Below are 14574 nucleotides of genomic sequence, written 5' to 3'. Positions count from 1 at the left end.
CAAAATTGATTTGAGAGTACGCCTGGAGGGCTTGTTACGTCACGTCCGCCGTTTCTAACCGGAAGTACAGTTAATTTTTTTTTTTTTTTTTTTTTTTTTTTTTTTATTCACAGGGAAGGAAAAAAAAAAAAAAAAAAAAAAAAAAAACAGCTGTTGTTGAAAAAGAAAACATCAAAGTGAGTTTCATTGACGCATGTCGGGCCTTTGCCTTTTCTCTGACTTCAGCGTCTCGCGGTCCACTCTGCGGACCTTCCGCTCGGTCCGTCCGGCGGCTGTTTCGGACCGACTCGAAACAGCGAAGTCTCGGTTCGCTCGTTTTGTTGCGAGTTGGCTGCTGCTAACGTTAGCCGCCGTCACTGTGGACTTCCAGCTAGCGAGCTAGTTAGCTGGCTAAGCTGGCCATTTCCGACTGCCTTGTCTTTTAAACTCCTGCTTGTCAACAACACCCGTCGCCTGCGAGACAATCTGTAGAACAATTTGTACAGGTGGTGGAGACGTGAGTAAACGTAGATCGTATATTGTGTCACTCGTTATCCCCCCCCCCCCTCCTCTCCAACCCCTTCCTTGTTTAACTACGGGTTTTTATCAAGTGTTTATGTTTCACGTTAGCCAGCCTTGTTGCTCGTAGAACAAAAAAACAAAACAGGAAACAGTTTAGTGCATGTGCAAAAAAAGGATGTTCTTTTATAGGAGAAGTCTTGAATTTACTTTCTTACCTGCGGATACAGACGTGTGATGTTTAAAGTAAGCTCTCTGCGTTCAGGAGGATTTCTCTCCTCCCCCCCCCACAAAAAAAATCTTGTTTTCTCTGCCACAACAAAAAAAGGAAAATAGAAACTGCAGGATGGCAGGAAAAGACGCGAAACGTATCAAGCGCGGTTGAATGGTAACTCTAGGATTTGCAGGGTTTACGCTGTCTTGGCTTGTCCTGTAAAAGATTAGGAAGCAGGGCCTTTATTTATCTTGTGGAACCAGGTCGCAGTTTGAGTTCAGGAGGCTGACACACTTTCTACTTTCAAGACTACGCTTAAAACTTTTCTTTGTGATAAAGCTCACGATCCGGGCAGATAGAAATCACCTTGAACCCTCTCTTTGCTATGTTCTCTATTGCTCTCAGGTTATTTGTCACTACTGGATGTTGTTTTAACAGGCATTTGATCAGTACTCATATTTCAACGAAGTCCCTTTGTTGTACTAGTTTTGATATTTTAATAAGGTTGTTCTTTTGTGTTTGTTTGCCGTTTTTGTTTGAATATTTCCTGTATTTTATTGACGTTTTGAATTGAATTAGCTTCATCCTGTTTTTGTGAACTATTTTCACAGGATGCCGGCCCCAAAGAGAGGATCGGATCCTCACGATTCTCAGCCCAAGATGAGGAAGTTGGACGAGGACGGAGAGGGTCAGCCATCCAAAACTTCACCAGCCACCGCCAATCAGTCCCTCGTGACAGGAAACATGCGAGAAAAGACAGCACCCCCACGGACTAAGAAAAAACGGTCTGATTCGGTGGAAGGGGTAAATAAACCAGCCAAGTCGTCCAAACAGAGTTCCTCGCCGAAGGATTCCAGCAAAACCATTTCTGACCCGCCTGTCAAAAAAGCCAAGCTCCTGAAAGCCACAAGTGCCTCCAGTGGAGAAGCTCCCTCACAGAGAACCTTCTCCCAAGCCTCCCTGAAGCGAACAGCCTCCACGGAGTCTGACGATGAGTTGAGTAGCGATAGTAGTAAGATGGACTTCTTTAAAGAGAGGGATGACGAAGACAAGGCCCGCTGCATCAGAAAGTATTCTAACAAAGTCAAAGCCAAGCGCAAAGCTGAAGAGTCATCGTCCGATCCACAGGAGACGAGCCAAGATTTATCACCTGCACCCAAGGACTGTATACAGATGGACCACAATTATGGTAGATTCTCAGATTCGCCATGCAGTCAAAGCACGGACGTGGCTAATGAGACTGAGGGAAAAGAATCTGAAGCATCTTTGACCGAACAAGACAGGATATTAATATCAGTTAATGCAACACAAGAGTTTTCGAAGGAAACCTCGGTGTCTGTAACAGGGAGTGCTAAGACGAGCAACGAATTTGAGTCTGCAGCTGAAGAGAGGAAACACAAGGAATTAAAAAACCGAGAAAGTCAAAAGCTTGTAGGTGATGAAACACTTACATCATCAAGAGAAACATTAGACTCCATTACAGCAGAACTCCCTGTCACAGCTGATGCAGAGGGAATTCAAAAGGAGGATAAAGCAGAGTCCAACAAAAGTCAGAAGGATGTAGATAATAAAACACTGGCGTCGACTGTGGAAACACTATGTTCTCTCAGTGGAGAGGTGAATCCGAGCTGTGAAGTTGAAGAGCAGGCGAACTCGAGCTCCGAACCTGAAACAAATGAGACGACAGAGTTTGTTTCTGAAGAGAAAAAGCTGAATATTACTTGTAGAACTGAGGAAGGTGAGCATGAGAAGCAGGGAGTAAATGAAGCAGCCACAGTCTCCGCAGATCAGAGAGATGTTTTAATAGGTGAAGCACCGGTAAATGAAACATATTCAGAACAGATCCTGGTTGAAAGTAGTTCTCCAGAGGGTCAGACTCTTGAAAATCTGACAACAACAGAGTCTGTCGGCAACTCTGAGACGCAAACAGATCTTAGTGTCAAAATTCAAGTTACTTTCAAAGACGAATCGAAATCTGTAGACACGAAGGGCCAGGTGCCAGATACAGTCACCAGGTTGTGTGAGGGTGTGAACAAAACAGTCAGAAAAGGAGTTGACGTCCAGCCGACGCAGACTGCTGCCTGTCCGAGAGCTTTGGTCGAGGAACAACGGAGCCACGGCTCTCTGAAAAGTGACAACTGTGGTGAAATATCGACACCCGATTGTGCGCAAAATCAAAGCGAGACACTTGCTGAATGTTTCACAGAGGGTGAAATAGCACCTACAGTGGTCGTACACAATCAGGAGAATCACAAACTTTACGACAACCCTGCAGAAATTCCTATTGAAGATCCTGTTAGCACAGATAAAGAAAAGGACGCGAGCACTCGGTGTCCCTCTGCACTTCCAGACGGACCAATTCAACTGGATATACAGGCATCAATGACGTCAGAGGAGATTTCTTATCCAGCTGTTACAGTGGAAGCACAAAGCCAGAAAAGACAGGATGTTCCTGAATTTACCACAAACATATCTACAGATTTTCAAAAGGATCACGTGGGAGAAAATTGTAAAATGATGGAAAACAAAGACGCCGTGAACTTTGAGTGTGGCGGTGGAGCTGAGAGCCGCAACAAAGTTGAAACGCAGACTACAGTGACATCAGCGGTTTCTAATCCAGGACCTACTGATGAAGTGCAAAAACAGGAAGTCAGTGAACCTGCTGCAGCCATAACTGATGAGGATCAAGTTACAGTTTTTCAATCTGAAAACATGGAAACATTTGAAAGTGCTGATAGATCTGAGAGTCAAAGTAAAATGGAAATGCAGACTGTCACATCGTTTGAGTTTTCAAATCCAACAGAAAGGCAGGAGAGACCAGAAGTCAGTGAACCCATAGCTGATGAAGTTCCAGAAGATCTGCGGACCGCAAATTGTCAGAGCAGTGAAAGTGCTGCGCCGAATCAAATAGAAGTGGATCTAGACACTGCAGCCTCAACAGAGGAGGTCTGTAACGTTGCACCAATGAGCCAGGTGGTCAGTGAACCTACCACAGACGTATCAACTGAGTGTCATGAGGGTTGCAAAGTTGAAGATTTCACAGCTGTTGAAAATGCCGAGAAGGTGGACTTGGAATCTGTAACCGTGCCAGAGACTCAAATCGAAGTGGAAATGCAGACAAATCTACAGACTGGAACCTCAGAGGAGAGTTTTAATGTGGCACCTGTGATGGAAATACAAAGTCAGAGTAGCCAGGAAGTCAGTGGGCATATGACAGACGACATATCTGAAGAGGTTGACAAAAACATCCTGATTAGAACGTCTCAAATTATGAAAAGTGATGACAAATGTATGACTGTACATGAGGATCAAATCACAATGGAAACGCCAATTACATCATCACACGAGACTTCCAAAGCAGACCCTTCTGTTGAAATACAAAGAGAGAGAAACTCAGATGTGGCCATGGAGACCGCTACAAGATCAGAGGAGATTTCTGACCGAGCACCTGCAGTGGAAATCCAAGGCCAGGATGTCAGCGAACGTGTCACAGACATGTGTACACAGTCCGAGACTGTAACTGCAGAGAATCAAAACAAAATCGAAAAGCAGGCTAAGTCGGCATCTGAGATTTCTACTTCGGCACCACCAGCTGCAACACAAACTCAGACGAGTCCGGAAGTCTCGGTGCCCGCAGGGGACATACCTGAAAAAGTCCAAGAAGGTTTCAGGAGTCCCACAAATAAGTGTAATGAGAATGACAACAAGGCTATCGCAGAATGTGTCATGGCCACCGAGAGTCCCCAAAAAATGGAAACGCAGACACCAGAGATTTCTAATCCGACATCTCCGGTAGAAACACAAAACCAGAGAGGTCAGGTGGTCGGTGAACTCAGGACAGACACAGAGGTCGGAAAAGATGTCATTAATACAGAGACGGAAGGAAACAGTGACACGGTTAAGGCCGAATGTGTCAGCGCTCCTGAGAAGCAAGCAGATATGGACACGCAGGCGACAGCAACACCAGAGGGAACCTCTGATATGAAAAGTGACGCGGACGTACAGAAGCAGGCTGACCAGGAGGTCGGCGAAGTCGATGCAGGCAATGATGTTCGAAAAGATTTGACGACTGCAAGTTGCGGAAGTAAGCAAGACGAAGACGATTCTGCTTCTCTTCCGGCAGCTGCGGCAGAGCAGCAAAATCACGTGACGGAGGAAGTCAGTGTGGCCTTATCCGATGGAATTCAGAAACCTCTTCCTCTTGCAGATTTGGAAAATAAAGACAATGACAGACAGACAGAGGCTGATGCTGAGGATGTCCAACAGGAGATGGACGTATTAAGTGGATCAATAGAAAAGGCCGATTCTGCGGTAGAAGAGGAACCGGAGAGGGAAGTGATTAACGAGGTCAGGACCGACAAATCCAGCAGTAATATTGAAGAAGGAGAAGAAGCTGAAAGCAATGAAGTGATTGTTTTTGTTAGTGGTGAACCGGATGACGCTGATTTCGTAATTCAGGCTTCAGATGAGCAGGTTAAGACCGGGACTCAGTCAGAAGTTCATGAAAACCAGATAGTGTATGAGCCCATTAGTAGTCCAGAGAGTGATGATGATAGGGTGATTTCTACAGCAGCAGAGAAGCATGATGGCGTTTCTTTACTGGACATACAGAACTCTGACACCCGGCAGATTGAAGACGACGCATCAAACTTTTCTACGAATCAAGACGACAAAGCAGCTGCCGACCCGCAGGTGGAAAATGAGGAAATTGTCAAGGAAGACATTTGTGGCTCAGACAGCCAAGCGGTAGTCGAAATGGAGGTCGAAACTATCAGCGTGCCTCAGAGTCCCGTTCCTGCACAGTTGGAGCAGAGTAACGCGACCGTGGATGTGAAGCAAGTCGCAGTGATCAGCTCCAGTGATGACATCAGCGTGCCAGATGGCAGGTCAGTAGATGCCACCGGCAAAAGGGAAAGGAATGGCTTCAGTGCTGCAGAGTTTCCTGAACAGGTGCAGCAGGAGGCTGGACTTCAGGAGGTTGCAGACGTCACCGTGACAACGACTACGGCCACCACTGAAGTTGACATGCCAGAAAGTGCACCTGAGGAGTATTTGATCTTAGAACCAGTCCCGGAAAACGAACTTCACTTTGATATCGTCACTCAAGCTGCGGCCGAATCTGGACTGTCCACCTCGCTCTCAGAGGAGGGCGTTCCTGACAGTGTGTCGGCGGGTGAAGCGGGAAATCGAAGGACTTTAAATGGTTCCCAGCAATCGGAAGCAGAAGTACAGCAATGTGAGTCAACTGATGGGGTCAAAGATGCTACGGTGACCAGTTCGGGTGAGGTGGTATACCAAGAGGCGGGGACAAACATGTCACCCGGAGAGGAAGATATTCAAACTTCTGACCAGCAAACATCATCGGAAATGATGGATATTCATACTTCAGAGATTGAGGTGACAAACTCTCATGCTCAAGACGCCAATGAAGACTGCAATGCCGTGGTGATGGAGAATGTGGAGGGCAATTTGGACCTACAAGAAGTGCAGATTCTGGAGGATATAGAGATCGGTCATGAGATTGTAGTGGCAGAGGAAGAAGATGACGAAGACAGTGACATTGCAATAATAGAAAAACCACAGGAAACGGCGAAGACGTGTCCTCTGAAAAAGTCTGAAGAAAGGGAAAATGAGAAAACTAAGTATAGCACCAGTGGGACCAACTTGAAGCAAAACAGCACAGCTGAAAATTCCGAAGATGTGAAAAAGGGAAAGGAGGTACAAAAACCCAAGAAACAAGAAATGAATACACAAGCAAGAACCAAAGCTCGCCTCGCTGCTCTGGCTGAGCAAAAGGCTGCAGCGTCTAAGAGAACAGCGAACAAACAGCAGATGAACCTCTTAGCGTTGTGTCAAGAGATCGCAGAGGACATCGCCACAGACAGCATGCTGCTGAAGAGGATAGAGGAAGAAAAACAAGCTGCTGCAGCAGCAGCCGCCGCCGCCGCCGCCGCTGCTGCCGCCAAGACTGAAGCCAGCAAGAAAGAGCGTCCACCCGTTAACACGCAAGAGGCAGGCCCGGTTAATATTGCGACTCCGGCCGGACCAGAAAGCTGCTCCTCCCCTGCCGAGGAGGCATCTGCAGCCCAGCCTTCGACGGCCGATCCGGCCGAAGCCAAGCCTGCCGCGGAGCCTCAGAAGAGACGTTTCTTCATCAGTCAGATTTCAGTGCCTCTGAAAGCCCACGAGAAGAAGAAGCTAACTCGGTATCAAAGACTCAGACAGGTCGAACTGCAGAGAGAGAAGATGTCTTGGGCGCGTGTAAAGAAACTGAAGTCTGACCAAGCAAATCAGATGTTTTCAGACATGGATTGGCAAGCGCCGTTGTCTGCCACCTCTGTATTTTCAGTGAGTCCTTCTACCACGACGCCTCCACCCGCAGCCAGCCCGTCGAAAACATCCCCCCCGAGTCCAGCCGCGTCGAGCAAACCGCCACCACCCAAGGCGGAGGCTCCAAAGGTTGAAGATCCTAAGACGGAGCCGGCTAAAGCAGAAACCTCCAAGCCTGAACTGAAGAAAACAGAACCCCCCAACACTGAGCCCACTAAACCTGAAACCACTAAAACTGAACCTCCTCAAACTGGAAACCGTAGAAGTACAAGGCAGAGTAAGGCTCAAACTTCTAAAGCTGCCGCTACTCCAGACGCCGCTCCAAAAGTGACCGGATCAGCAGCCAAAAGGACCCTACCAGCAGTGCCTCCCCCCATGCCCAACGGACTGAATTCTCAGAAGCTGAAGGCTGAAGTGGAGTACAAGCCATACCGACCCAGGCCCAAGTACTCCCCTGATGATTTTGAGCTGGATGATGACCCGTTACCAGTCGCACCGACGAGGCCGAATCCGCAAGCGAGGCCCGCACAACCGACGCGACCGGGCCTTCAGCCGAACCCCGCAGCTCGGTCTAAAGCGGCGCCGCCTCCGTCAAAACCCGCAGCTTCATCGCAACTGGCCAGCCAGGCAAAACTCAAAGCTCAGACCGCACCTGCTGGGCAGATCTCAGGTCAGTCGAAGCCCACTGTCGCAGCTCCGGCTCGGTTAGGGCTCGCACAATCAAAACCTGCCGTCGCAGCAACTCTCCAGTCGAAGGCAGCCGCTTCATCGAAACCAGTTTCTACAGCTAACGCTCAGTTCAAGTCTCCTGTCTCGACTGCACCGCCGTCTAAAGCGGTGTCGGCTCCAGGTCAGTCCAAACCCGCCGCTTCTGCGCCACCCCAATTAAAGACAGCCGGCGGAAGCGTGGCCCAGTCGAAGCAGTCGACTCCAGCAGCAGCAGCAGCAGCTCGGCCTTCAGGTTCAACCACGTCTGAGACGAAGCCGGCTGCTCCGAAGGCCGACGTCGCTTCAGTGCCCCAGAAACCCCCAAATCTCCCATCGCAGGAAGATAGCAAGAGCAAGGTACGACAAAAATAAAGGATTTCCACAATGCGTGTCACTAACAGCTTTGTGGGAAACACCGTAGATGTTACTTATCGCTTCTCTCTTTCATACTCAGCATACAGACGATCCACCTCCATCAGCTCCTGCCTCCTCCGTCCCCCCCGAGGAAAAAGTGTCTGATGACACGCAGCAGTGTGAAGAAAAGCCGGCGGGTATGTGTGGAGTGTATCAAGTGGCTGTCACATTACTGAATGCGGGACTGATGAGGTTTTCAGGACATCTTTTAATAAACGCAATTATTCTCATTCCTACCGCTTTATAAACATCAAGTACAAAGGGGCACACGTGATGTGCTTTTTAAAAAAAATTTTTTACTATTAATGACCAATGTAACTGTTAATTTGATATGTTTTTTAAATTGATACATTAACAGTTATTATTTTCAGTTCAATTCCCGAACTGAATGTTTAAATGTCTTCTGCAGTGTAAAATTCTTCCTCCTTCTTACAGTCAAAAGTGTTGATCCTTCTCCGGAGAATAAGACAGAAACAGTCACCACGTCGGAAAAGCCTTGTCAGGAGTAAGAAGCTTCTCTTAAGTCGTTTGACTCTTCTTTTCTTTTCTTTTCTTCTTCTTTTTTTTTGAGCCAAACCTCCAATAATCTGATGCTTGTTTGTATCACAGCGGAGCAGCGAAGCCACGAGATGATGCGACTCCTCTCTCTGATGCTTGTCTGCAAAAAGAAGTCAAGAAGCTAAAGGAGGCAGACAAAGATGGCACTCAAACTATTATTGTGAGTGAAGTAGTTCATTTCCTCTGCACTCAATTTGAATCCGACACCGTTGGATTGGAACATTTGTCTGTTGCCGTAAACACTGTGCAGCTTGAAGTGTTCAGCTAAAGGCTTGTAGAAGATGACTAAATTTAATTCTTGCATATCTGCAGGATATATTAAGATGCAAGAAGTGATCTGTTGTTTCCTTTATGTCTCACAGGATGCAGGACAGAAGCATTTTGGAGCTGTGGCCTGCAGTGTGTGTGGGATGCTCTACTCTGCTGCCAACCCTGAGGATGAATCTCAGCATTTACTCTTTCACAACCAGTTCATCAGTGCCGTCAAATATGTGGTGAGAGGAAGCTGCCTGCTAATTGATGGTGTATTCTTTCACTGTATTTCGACGTCAAAGTAATAACCGCAGATGCATCCCTGCACAGGTGCTTTGTTAACGAGACCAGGTTATGAAACCTAGTAGATGGCTGGACCATGCACGAAACGCTAGACAGCTTTTCATTTAACATACTGGCAGTGCATTAACACCAAGTATGTGTTGGTAATTTCTGTTGAGCGCTTTGTCAGTGTTCAGTTTAGCTGATTTGGAAACATGAGAGCATGAGCTTCATATTAGGGCACCTGGTGATGTGGTCTCTGCCCTCGTCCAAGCAGACCGCCCGGGGTAAATCAGATGTTAATCTGAACTAATAAATGGAAAAGAGAGTGCGTGACAGAAGCCCATTTTCACACCTGGCATGAAAATGTGTCTTGCCTGATCCGATCACAAGTGGACAGCTCCGAGTACTGGTGTGAATGCACCTGAAACCTGAGATTTAATCCCTCAGAACACATTCAGAGTTGGTCTGGGCTACATATGGCCACATTATTTTAGCTGCGTGTACTTGAATGTCTCCTGGGCCACACTAGAGGACCACCTGCTCCACTGACGTCCTCTGCATAAGACGAAGTATGTACTCATATTTGTGCCAATGGTGTCATATTAGTGCAAAACAGCAAGTAGAAACCATTTTCATCTCCATTATTTATTTTCATTTACAACTAACTTGACTCGTGGAGTAGCGTGTTAATGCCCAACGGGATCTGACATACGTACAGCCGTCAGGCGTATACACAGCCAGTCAGCAGGTATCAGGTGGGATTCCTCCTCCAGTTTTGGGTGACGAGCACATTTTCTTACGGATCAGTTCTGACTTCCCACCACCATTAAAGTAGGTCAACACAAACGCTGTGTGAAAATTATTCACTTCAAGTGTGATCACATCCTGAGTGGTTAAAACGTTCCTCTCTCCAGTTTTTGCGATGATAAAAAAAAAAAAGACTGATATTAAATAGATATTGTTCCATTAAAAATGGTGTCGTTTTTATTTAGATTACATAATTGTTGTGTTAAAAAAACAGTGTTGATGCTGTAGTTCGTGAGAAGACGAAGCGAAGAAATATGGTGTCAAACATAACAGAAAATAGCAACACTTGTATGAATAAAACAAAAATAGAACAATGCGAGGCTGTTTGCTTCGTATTAACTGTCATGTATGGATACTTGGAAACGTAGTGGCACATTGAGGGGTACCGTTTTTCGAAAGTGCCTCATTAACACAATATAAAGGCTATTTATGTATTTCTCTCATTTTTTTTATTTTTATTTTTTTCAGGGATGGAAAAAGGAGAGGATTCTGGGAGAGTACCCTGATGGCAAAATCATTCTTGTCCTGCCAGACGATCCTAAATATGCTTTGAAGAAGGTGTGTTAGCCTTTGCCACTATGAACAGTTTAGGAGTTTAATATATGCTTACAAAAAAAACTATCAGAATATTTGTGACCTCAAGCTACCATCAGCATCTTGTTTCTTCACTGCACAATAACTTGCTCCTCAGGTGGAGGAGATCCGGGAGATGGTGGACAATGACCTCGGCTTCCAGCAGGTGGAGACCAAGTGTCCCTCTCAGACCAAGACCTTCCTCTTCATCTCTAATGACAAGAAAGTGGGCGGATGTCTCATTGCGGAGCACATACAAGAGGTATGAGATTGCAGTCCTGTGTCAGCGTTTGTTTGTTGTCACAGATCAATCGGTCAATAAATGCGGAATAACCAAGCGACATGGACCGAACATACTTTAGAATTACAAGAAATCCATTCACCAGAACCATACAGCAAGGGAATGAAATGAAAAAAGTTGAGTTAAAACACCGATGTTAAAATACAGAGCATCCAAAGGCAGATGACATTAAACAACTACGTTAAAAATATCGGCGTTAACCAAGTGTTCAAATTACATCTAGCGGTGGCATACAGATGCATGGAGAGCAAATAGAGAGGAGAGTACCTCAGTGCATCATGGGAGGTGTAGTTCAGTTTTAAGCTTGATCTTAAAAATAGAGAGGGTGCCTGCCTCCCAAACCTTATTTCGTAGAAGCAAATATAAGAACAACTGTATACTGAGCCTTGATGAATATACCAGTCACAATTATTACTTTTTTTTTCTTTTTTTTTTTAACTGTTTTCATTGGCTGAGGTTTGACTGGTGCTCTTTTAATGACGTCATCTCGTCATATCGCCTACTTCTGTCATGGTTTAACTGCACATGAATGGAGAATTAGCAGCAAAAAAAAAGTAATAATTGTGACTGGTATATTCAGCAGTGTCAAAACAACAGAAACTGTCAATTACTCTGTGGAGATGTTACACATTGGTTTTGAGCTCAGGATGAAAAGATGTTATTAATTCACCCATAAATCCCTCCCTGCATAGTATATTGAAGAAGAAAAAGAAAGAGTATTTTCTTTATACATTTTGAAGTAAACAATTGGTTGTATTAGAGATTGAATGTGTGACCTGACAGCAATAGAAAACGAAGAGCATTTTATTGATCTTTCTTTGAAATCCCCAAGAAGCAAAACATCAACCTACTCCATTTAAAATAAGTTATTTTAAAGTTTGTCCTCATTCTGTTTTAATGATTTTTTTTTTATACACCTTGTGTTACATGATGTATTGTTTATTTTCCTCCTGGTATATTTCAGTAATAGTTTAGTATCTGTTTTGTTTTTTAATGTCTTATCTGTTGTGTGCAATTAAGGGTAAAGAGAAATGTAATTTTTATTTATATGTTACATCGTTCAATGCCGAAGGCTCCTCTTCTTTACGAGGTGTATTATTAAACTAAACTATGATGCTTATATATAATATATATATATATAAGCCAAAATATTAACAGAAGAAAAGAAATTGCTAGATTGTTAATCGCAGTGACGCACACAAGAAATAATCGTCAATCAAAATTTCAGGGGTACAGGGTGATCGAGGAGCCCGTACCGGAGGGCTCGGAGGGGGAGAAGGTGATGTTCGAACGTCAGCGAGCCTGGTGCTGCTCCACGACGCCGGAGCCGGCCATCTGCGGCATCAGCCGCATCTGGGTCGTCAACATGATGAGACGGCAGGGCATCGCCTCGCGCATGCTCGAGTGCCTCAGGTCAGTGCGTCAACAAATCGTAAATATTTGTCGCGACGTCGACTAAAATCAAGTGAAAAACGCAATGGATGCATTCTGGGTTGTTTCTTTTTCTGCACAGGAATAACTTCATCTACGGCTCATACCTGAGCAAAGACGAGATCGCGTTCTCGGACCCGACTCCTGATGGGAAACTCTTTGCCACGAATTACTTTGGCACGTCTCAGTTTTTGGTTTATAACTTTGTGAGCGGAACCCGCTCGTCCCAACCCAGAACCGGTGCGGTATGACAGTCTCCAGGAAAGGTAACGACGGATTCATCTGAGACCCGTGGGACCCCCAACCCACCCGGCCGACCACCACCGCCGCACACACACACTCCCGCCGCCTCACCAGACGGTGTCTGATACTGAATCTTCATGTGTGTAAAAAAAACAACAAAAAAACTGTAAATTACTCCTTGGAGAAGTTACACATTGGTTTTAATCTCAGGATGAAAACAACAAAGTGTTGTTGAAAAATGTTATTAATTCACCCTTTAATCCTTCCCTGCATAGTATTTTGAAGAAGAAAAAAAAAAAAAGAGTATTTTCTTTATACATTTTTTTAAGTAAACAATTGGTTTTATTAGATGTATAGAGTTTACATGCATGACCTGACAGCAATAGGAAACAAAGAGCATTTCATTGATTTTACTTTGAAATCCCCAAGAAGCAAAACATCAACCTACTCCATTAAATAAACGGTTATTTTAGAGTTTGTCCTCACTCTGATTTATAATTGTAATACACCTGTGTTACATTTAGGGTCATGCTCATCTCTTTTCTGATCACCGTGACGTTCCCATCGTCTCAAGTTGTGTTTAAAGCGACGTCGGTAATCCTGAAAGGGCACAACCGCACAGTTTCCATTTGAGCGGTTATGGTTAATTTTTTTTTTTTTCCCCACTTTGGTCACTTCAATCTTAGTGTCATGTTTTTATTGTAATATTTCAAATTAACCACGTGAAACAGGACTCGTTTCAACAATTTGAAGAGCTACGGGTTAGAACTGTAGCTTGGGCATTAATCGTGTGCTCTTATTTTCTTCGATCGCCTGAAGTGTTGTTTTTTTCCGACCCGAGCCATATACTGTACACCGTTAAGCAGGGCATTGTAGCCTATACTGTATGAGAGGTGTCTTGACGAGTTTCACCGAGGCTGTCTATTGCTTTGTTTGTGCCTGATTGAAAAATGTTTGATTCAAGATGTTGATTTATTTTCTTTTACTTTTTAGCCTTTTTTTTCTTCTTCTTCTTCTAAGCAACATACAGCTTCTTTTTTTTTTTTTTTTTTTTTTTTTTTTTTTTTTTAGGGTAGAGTATCATCGTCCTGTTCCTTAGTAACGATGAATTTAAATGTATATCAAATTATCATGTAGATTTATGCACACTATCATGAGATTTATAATGAAAGATGAGCAATGTCTTAAGGCTTACGTGTTCAGTGGTATTTGAGTGATGGTGAATATCGGCTAGGTTCAGCATTTATGACTGAAAACAGGAATATCTGCTCAGTGATCAACACCAGGGAGTTTACATGCACCTCCGCCTCTCGCCACACACATATTAACGGTATCATTGTAGTCCATCCCCTGTTTTCTTCCCCCTCCTCGCTAAAGCAGTCGCTTTTAGAAAGATGTGTTGTGTAAGGAAAAGAAATTTGATTTATACGAAGCTGTTATGTAAATATTTATTTAAATAAACAATCTAAAAGTATTTTTTGGCTGCAGGTGAGTGTGGTTATCTTCTATTGTTTTGTTGTATTGATGACCACCGCCATCTAGTGGTGGTCATTGCGGTGGTAAACGTTTGCGGGTCAAATCTGACATTAGCAGAACTATTATATATTTATTTGAAATTGTGGGAATTGTCTGGCTGCCGTGTTTCTCTCTTTGTAGTTGCAGATGTAAACACTGGGGTCTCAGCGCATTCCTCGACGCTCCTGTCACAACACGGGCCGGCTCGATGGCAACTTCTGAGAAACAAAACAACCTTAGAACAACACGAATACTTCCTCAAGCAGAGAGTGAGAAAACAGAAGGTCTCCGCTCCTCCTCAGAGATCTGATGCTAATCAGCGAGAGAAAACAACGGCCGCTGAGCTTCCGAAGGTATCTCTTGACACAACGTCCACTTTGGCCTTTTGACTTTTACTGACACAAGGGTCATCTCCATAAATCAGTCGGTTAATAGGTACACAGTA

At 44.7% G+C, this 14574-nt stretch overlaps 2 protein-coding genes across 3 annotated transcripts in view; one reads left to right on the top strand and one right to left on the bottom strand.

Moving 5' to 3' along the window:
• Positions 1-13674, bottom strand: part of LOC138619713 (transcriptional regulator Myc-like) — a 158797-nt gene extending 145123 nt beyond the window's left edge. The window contains exon 1 of the mRNA XM_069696389.1: positions 13643-13674. The gene's annotated coding sequence lies outside the window, so the exon portion shown is untranslated. The remainder of the gene's footprint in view (positions 1-13642) is intronic.
• LOC138619703 (microtubule-associated protein futsch-like) lies at positions 134-14085 on the top strand. Of its 2 annotated transcripts, none has more exons than XM_069696362.1 (10): positions 134-176; positions 1324-8107; positions 8205-8301; positions 8600-8669; positions 8774-8882; positions 9085-9216; positions 10535-10624; positions 10758-10901; positions 12169-12353; positions 12454-14085. In XM_069696362.1, the coding sequence occupies exons 2-10, from the start codon at positions 1325-1327 to the stop codon at positions 12620-12622; spliced, it is 7779 nt and encodes a 2592-aa protein (XP_069552463.1). In that variant the 5' UTR covers positions 134-176; position 1324; the 3' UTR covers positions 12623-14085. The 2 variants fall into 2 exon arrangements, with proteins under 2 accessions (XP_069552463.1, XP_069552464.1); XM_069696363.1 differs by lacking the exon at positions 134-176 and adding an exon at positions 188-496.
• The last annotated feature ends 489 nt before the right edge of the window (positions 14086-14574 follow it).

Source organism: Brachyistius frenatus, unplaced genomic scaffold (assembly GCF_029030835.1).
Source record: "Brachyistius frenatus isolate BFR_SWC_R1_liver_20210118 unplaced genomic scaffold, ASM2903083v1 Contig_21, whole genome shotgun sequence".
Classification (NCBI taxonomy): Eukaryota; Metazoa; Chordata; class Actinopteri; family Embiotocidae; genus Brachyistius; species Brachyistius frenatus.
The sequence above is the reverse complement of the archived record's forward strand: the minus strand, read 5'-3'. Positions and strand labels throughout refer to the sequence as shown.

Bases quoted from the DNA above. Each gene is read 5' to 3' on its own strand.
- LOC138619703 (XM_069696362.1), top strand. From the start codon at position 1,325: ATGCCGGCCCCAAAGAGAGGATCGGATCCTCACGATTCTCAGCCCAAG. The intron at 8,670-8,773 runs GTAAGAAGCTTC...TTTGTATCACAG, and splicing joins TCGGAAAAGCCTTGTCAGGA to CGGAGCAGCGAAGCCACGAG. The intron at 8,883-9,084 runs GTGAGTGAAGTA...TATGTCTCACAG, and splicing joins ATGGCACTCAAACTATTATT to GATGCAGGACAGAAGCATTT.